The sequence below is a fragment of the Pyrus communis genome, chromosome 13 (genome assembly GCF_041283825.1).
Source record: "Pyrus communis isolate YQ-2024b chromosome 13, ASM4128382v1, whole genome shotgun sequence".
NCBI classification, from domain to species: domain Eukaryota; kingdom Viridiplantae; phylum Streptophyta; class Magnoliopsida; order Rosales; family Rosaceae; genus Pyrus; species Pyrus communis.
This window is the reverse complement of record NC_142577.1, coordinates 15,723,108-15,729,803: the sequence shown is the minus strand read 5'-3', so window position 1 is coordinate 15,729,803 and position 6,696 is coordinate 15,723,108. Positions and strand designations below refer to the sequence as shown.

Genomic DNA, 6,696 nt, shown 5'->3' with positions numbered 1-6,696 from the left:
TTGTTTTACGGCGATGCGTTAGTATGTTCAAAAACAAAGGTTTTTGTACAAAACGTTGTTTTGCTGACCCACTCAACTTTGTTTTTTGCCCCTCTAGGTTTAATGGGTTTGCTTACGTGTAAACGAGGATTCTGGCAAATCAGAGGAGATGGTTATCTTTAGTGGTATAACCCTCATCCTATTTACTATACTGTCTTATACTCTGACATCACGTGTGAAATAGGTTCAATCCCGCTCACCCGCGCATTCTTTTGATTAGGCAATTTTAGGTTTAAATTTATTTACATCCTTTTTCCTCTACACTTCACTTTATGGCCTTGTCACCGTTCAGGTCCGTCGGCCAACACAACTCGATTTTGGAGTCCAAGTAGACATTCCAGGTCAGAATGTGTCAAAAATTAATAAGTTTGTGAGAAGTAAAAAATATTGTTTGAATAGGACAACCCATTAAAAGGTACGTCAAAAGTAAAATAGAATTGCACAAGTTTTTTATATGCCTCGAAAATCGATGACTTTAGATTTTCAGTGTGATGTTCACTTATTTTTATCTTGTACTAAAATGAACAAAAGAAAAAGAAGATAAATGTTTTTAATCATCTCATTCTTGAATTAAAGCGAAATACACTTAAAATATGAAGAAATAGTAAACTAGCTGCCAAAGATTTAAGATGCTTTTTGGGATAAATAGTAAAAAATGAGATGATGGCTAGGCAATTAGCATGGGGGTGCCGTGAGCTTTTGACATATTAAGTGATGGAATGGAGAACGTGGTGTTTGACGTTTGGTGGTGACAACTGACAAGCCTTTTAGCCTAGATAGGCTTTTGGTTTATTTGAAAAGTTACGGGAAGCTGGAACGTTAATTACTCACAACTTGATGAGTTTGAATTTCAAAGAATGCTGCAGCGAGTCTCAAGCGGCAAGCTAATATTTCCTTTTATAAGTACATGAGGCTCTGCAACAATTAGTTATTATATAATTAATGAAATTGGGCCAATTTATAATAGCTTTTAGTTATTGGGCTAGATTTAAATAAGTCTGTTCTGTATTGCGAGCTGGCATTCACACATTTGAGGTGTGGTATTCGGCTTTATAAGGATTGGCCTTTCCGTTGTAACGGTAACAAAAGAAAGAAATAACTTGGATTTCTTCTTCTCTCTACTGTTTATCCTTTCTTCCTCGTGCTTCCATGTCCAACGATCAAGGTTGAGCCGATCCTTGGCTGGGTTTTATCAATTTGCATCTCCAAAACTTCAAGTTTGATTCCACAATTTGCATCTCCGATTTACGCAGCCGTAGTCGTAATTGGAAGCAAGGTATGATAATGTTGGTAAATTAAATTTCAATTTTGGTTAGGCTTAGTTTTTTTGCGAACCAGTTTCGATAATCTAGCGTTGAAGTCTGATGAATAATCTTGATTTTTTTGACGTTTAATTGCATGGCTGAAGCTCAGATCAGAATTATCAAATCGCTTTTAAATGCAAGATAGTAGTATGCTACGGCTGTAGTTAGAAAGGAAAGTAAGCGAAAATCTTTGCGTTATTTCGATTTTTAAGATTAGAATAAAAACATGAGATCTAATGCTTTTCGTTAACGCTTAGTGTTGAATTTTCTATCAGGCCAATGCATTGCTCTTGTCAATCTTTTTAAGTTTTGTTAGAATAGCTAATCTTGAAAATGTCGCACGATGAGCTCATCTAATTTTCATTTTAAGCAATGATAAGATGATGTTATGCAGGTATTACTACAAGTTCATTGTTAATGGGGATTGGCAGCTTTCAACATCGTCCCCATCTGAAAGGGATGGAAGTGGGAATGTCAACAATACAATCATCCTTGGCGAAACTGCCAGCGTGAGACCTTCTGTTTAACAACTGCAAAATGTCAGTGGACTAATATGCATTTCTTTTTCGTCGATTGTTTTCTTTTCCAGTAAGCAACAAATAGGACTTCTCCAATGTCAGCTTTAGTTTCTTGTGTGGTGATTGAATTCTGCAGATGGAATTAGTTCTACAGGTTGAATTGAAATTTTAATCACCCTTCTCTAGTAGTATGTAATGTACAATAAATGAATTGAAGTCACAAATCTCAATGCATACAACAGTGCATACGCCATTTTAGTGTAAGAAAGACGAAAAAATAACCCTTCTCAAGTAGAACTAATAGCTTTTCATCTAACTTTATTGAATATATTTGAAGTCGCAAATCTCTCTTAGGGTTTGATTTCATTGAAAAAGCACAAGTTTTTGCTTTCAAATCTAATTATAAAGGCCCCTTTTTTATTTTATTGCTCTTGTTTTGGATGTGGGTTGTAAACTTCTGCAATTAGTATTGGCCATATGCTGCTGAGAAGTGTTATTTTGATATCATTTCTCTTCTGGGTTTGCATCATTGCATGCAATCTTACATGTGGTTCATTAGTTGTGTGTTTGATTTTTCTGTTTTGGTACGAGATAGAATTTCTGTAAGATATAATTTCGTTATGCTGCATTCTCTGTCACATCCATAATTTTGAAGATATAGGATTTTCCTGTATCGAATTTCCGGTATTCAATTACCTACACCGTATGTACTTTCTGGCTGCATCTACAGTCCTTTCTTTTGTTTTGCTTTTCAATTGGAGTGTCTGAAGGTTTACCAAGTCGTTTATTTTAGAATGAATATTGATTTGGATTCTGGATAATGAATCTTTGCTGTGGGAATAACGAATAAAAATCTTGGAAGGTGGATAGATTTCTGCTTATGTGTAGCCTTTGGATTAATCGGAATCATGTTTCATTCCCCTTATGTAATTATTAAAGGTAGAAGTGAGCGGTATTGTCTGATGATTATTGTGTCGTGAATCAGTCAATCATATTAGATGAGAGAGTAAATATAGCTGTCATCTGGAATTGATATGCCATCGTTAATTTGTCAAATTTGAATTGGTCTGAGTCTCCGACTCGTATTGGTTTGGACCATGGGTTTCAAAACAAATATATTGTTAGTGATGCTAATCTCGTGATCGCTAATATGTAATGGCAAGAGAATGTCATTAACATAATTTTGTGTATTGTATTTTCTAGATAAGAATTTTTTTTGTTTTATATTTGTGTTCAGGTTCTTTTCACTTTACTCCTCTTGATCATGGAGGGAGAAACATCGTGGTTTAGCCATTCCTTTGATAACATGGCAAGGCAGACTCCAGAGTGTTTATTCATTCTCAGAACTCAGAAGGTTAGTATGATTCATTCTCAGAGCTCATTGATGGAGGAAATAGAGAAGGGTAATTAAATTTTTTTCTGGCCTTCGTACTTTAGGTTTATGTCCCATGCCATTGTGCATTATCATTTGCCTCTTGCAATATTAGCTAGGTTGATCTCGTAGGTGAATTAACTCCGTTTCTTTCTGTTTCAATTTACATTGTTGCGACGCTTTTCTTTTAATTGTAGAAAAGTCTATGAAATACTTTTTAACAGGACATATTACATATTGTTAAGATGAGTTGTTAGGGTAAAATAATAACAGACTTGAATCAAAGCTTTCAAACTAACAAATACGCTGATAAGGGACCGGAATTAAGCTAAATAAGCAAAGGAGAGAGAACAATAAGTTCACAAAAAGAATAAAGACGAATCACTAAAAATCATTATTCATCAAAACCAAACTCAAATAACCATAAATACTAATATTTTTCAGCAAGGAAAACACAGAGGAAGACATTGAAACATTAAAATGAGTTTCCAACGTGTCGGGGATTATTTATTTACAATCAGAAAACTTCATTTTATCGAGTTTACTACCAGAAAACTTGGTATAATTGGTAGAATATCTTCACATGATGGTGCACTGAGTGGCAGCAAAGATATTTCCCAGGGCCAGTAGCATTTCTATCGTCTTCAATGCTTTCCTCCCGGCACTCTGAAAATTAATACGCGCACCGAAAAATGGTTACTGAGTCAGCAATTAAGAAGTCTAATATGTTAAGAATTTATATGCACGTAAGTACGTACGTACGTATGTATGAGAATGCTAGGCTGTCCATAATAATAAGAAAGAGGAGAATGGCATCTAATTACCTTTTTAGGCCTTGGATTAACGGGAACCATTGCATTGGATGTATGAGGTGTGAGTGGACGAGGAGGAGCTGGAGGAGCTTGAGGAGCTGGAGAAGACGAATTGCTTGTCTCCGATGTACTTCCATACTCGGGTGCCTTTGACTAGCATTACATAAAATAGAGAATTAATTAATAAACAAAAATTGCTGAATAATTATCGGCACGGGCCACCAAGGCCAGTTCTAAAATTCATTAAAGTTCTATGATTTCTTGTTTTGGACAAGACAAGTTGTATGAAGCTGAAATGAAAATATTGGACACTTTCCCGGGGGAGAGGATCCTCTCCGGACCCAATGCCTTCGGATCCTCCTTATTCTTCTGTTTTTTCTGTAGTTTTTCTTCTGCTTCCTCGTCTCCTTCAATTCTTCTTCTTTAATAACCTTTTCTTCTTCACCATTTTTGTTTGTTTTTTGGAAAAATTCATGACCACAAGTCGTCGACAACTATTGCGACGTTGTCGATAACCAGCTCCGGAGAGACTACGACGCCAACTCGGCCCTTAAAGAAGAAGGATCCGGTGGGATTGGGTCCGGAGAGGATCCTTTACCCTTTCCAGATGATTCCGTAGTCAAATCATAAAATATGTAAGGACTATAACTCATCTAACAATATTTTTTCTGTTTTTTATTTGAGAGTTTCACTTTAGACTTATGCTTCAAAAGCAAGTGGAATTTAATATCTAATTCCTTGTTAATGTATAACATGATCGGTTGAGGATGCATGCCACGGATTCACTGCTATTGTACTGTCCAATGCATCTAGTTCTTGTTTTGATTTTGTTGCGAGGAAATGGTATTTAGAGAAAAATTCAGAGGAGAAAGTTGATATGCAGGTGAATTTCACGTTCTTCCTAGGGAGAATAATAAAACAAAGGTGCACAAATTGTTCAAGCAAATGGAAAACGAAGGAATTAGATATTGCTCATATGTAATATAGAACAATAGATGTAATATGATAAAACAAACGGAAGCAAAAAGATGTAAAATACAATGATATTATCCATACGTACCTCATTAGTGACCGACGTTGCTTGCTGGTTCAAAGCTGTCATCCTGTTCCTTTGAAGAAGCAGGAAGTTATCAAGGAATTTGTCGTGGCCATGGATATATTTGCCATCAGCATAACATGCAGGGCAAACATTGAACGTGTTGGTGGCATCAGTGGCACAATCGTCAAAGCATTTGACACATGCGAAATAAACTCCCTTGATAAATTTTTTGCACTGCCCGTTACAAAAAGGTTTTCCACTATAAATAATGTACAAGAGAGTCATCACGTCCATGAAATCAAGCTCTTCACGTCCTTCCTTCTTTAGTTCGTCGAAAAAAAGAGAGTTACACAGATGCTTGCAATCTCCATGCATCTCCATGTATTCCGTGAACTCTTTCAAGCTCACTCGGTCGTTCTTGTCTAGATCCATTTCGTAGAAAGTCTCATCTACCAACCGTTGAAAATCCGTCGGCGCATACTTGTAGTATGCAAATGCTGTTAGGCGCAAATCCTCCATTTTAAAACTATCTTCTTGATTCTTAGATGTGGATTTGAGTTGCACTCAGGGAAATCAGAATGTGGTATTATATAGACACTATGGATTAGGGCTTTGAGGTTAGGTTCAAGGAACCTCCGCATGTGATGTGACTCATAAGTAGCTTAAATATTACGCGCAGCTTTCATTGAAAACAAACCAAAAATCGTGTTACTTTTAGGTTAAGGCTAATTGTTTATACACTGCGTTTTGATTGTAATGTAATTTTTTGCTTCAATTTGTAACTGTAGATGATTTCTCTCTTTATTTTTATTTGATGTCACATGTTATTCATTTCATCAAAATTATTGATTTGATTGGTGTCACGTTTTTTTTGAAATTCGAAGTTTTCTTTGGTTTGACTCTAGTTTCACAATAGTCAAATTAACGATTTTCTTGACTTTAGTTTCACTCGGTCATTCCTGTCAAGATCCATCTCGTAGAAAAACTCATCTACCAACCGTTGAATATCCGTCGACGCATCCTTGTAGCATGCAAATGCTGTTTGGCGTAAATCCTCCATTTTAAAACTATCTTCTTGATTCTTATATATGGATTTGAGTTGCACTTAGGGAAGTCAGAAAGTGGTGTGTGTGTAATATTATGGATTAGGGTTTTGTGACTAATTACGTCACTCATTACGTGCTATATATGAGGTCAGTGGCATTAGCCAGGTGACTTGTGAGTCGTCACTAATTACGTCACTGGTTACGTGCTAAACAAGGTCGGTAGCATTAGTCATCGGTAGTGGGTTCTTCGAACTTGAAGCTTCCAAACAATAAGGAGCTTTATTACGTGTTATTCATTTCATTAAAATTATTCCGTGTAATATAATTTTTCGCTTCAATTTGTAACGTAGATGATCTCTCTTTTTATTTTTATTTGGTGTCATATGTTATTCATTTCATTAAAATTATTGATTTGATTGGTGTAATGTTTTTTTTCGAAATTCGAAGTTTTCTTTGTTTTGACTCTAGTTTCACAATAGTCAAATTAACGATTTTCTTGACTAACTAATTGAGTTGAGACACCAAATCAAACTACAGGAAAAAAAGTAACAATTTGCAAGTTCAGA

At 35.7% G+C, this 6,696-nt stretch overlaps 1 protein-coding gene and 1 long non-coding RNA gene across 2 annotated transcripts; one reads left to right on the top strand and one right to left on the bottom strand.

Annotated features, from left to right (window-relative positions):
• Positions 1 to 1,112: 1,112 nt before the first annotated feature.
• LOC137736529 (uncharacterized) lies at positions 1,113 to 4,056 on the top strand. The gene is made up of 3 exons (XR_015954860.1): positions 1,113 to 1,315; positions 1,738 to 1,882; positions 3,099 to 4,056. It is a non-coding gene; the product is annotated as an uncharacterized LOC137736529 (long non-coding RNA).
• On the bottom strand, positions 3,605 to 5,661 carry LOC137735902 (uncharacterized). Its single transcript, XM_088682746.1, has 3 exons — positions 5,106 to 5,661; positions 4,058 to 4,198; positions 3,605 to 3,899 (listed from the first exon to the last, which is right to left on the bottom strand). Exons 1-3 carry the CDS (start codon positions 5,601 to 5,603, stop codon positions 3,813 to 3,815), a joined length of 726 nt encoding a protein of 241 aa, XP_088538872.1. The 5' UTR covers positions 5,604 to 5,661; the 3' UTR covers positions 3,605 to 3,812.
• Positions 5,662 to 6,696: the final 1,035 nt, after the last annotated feature.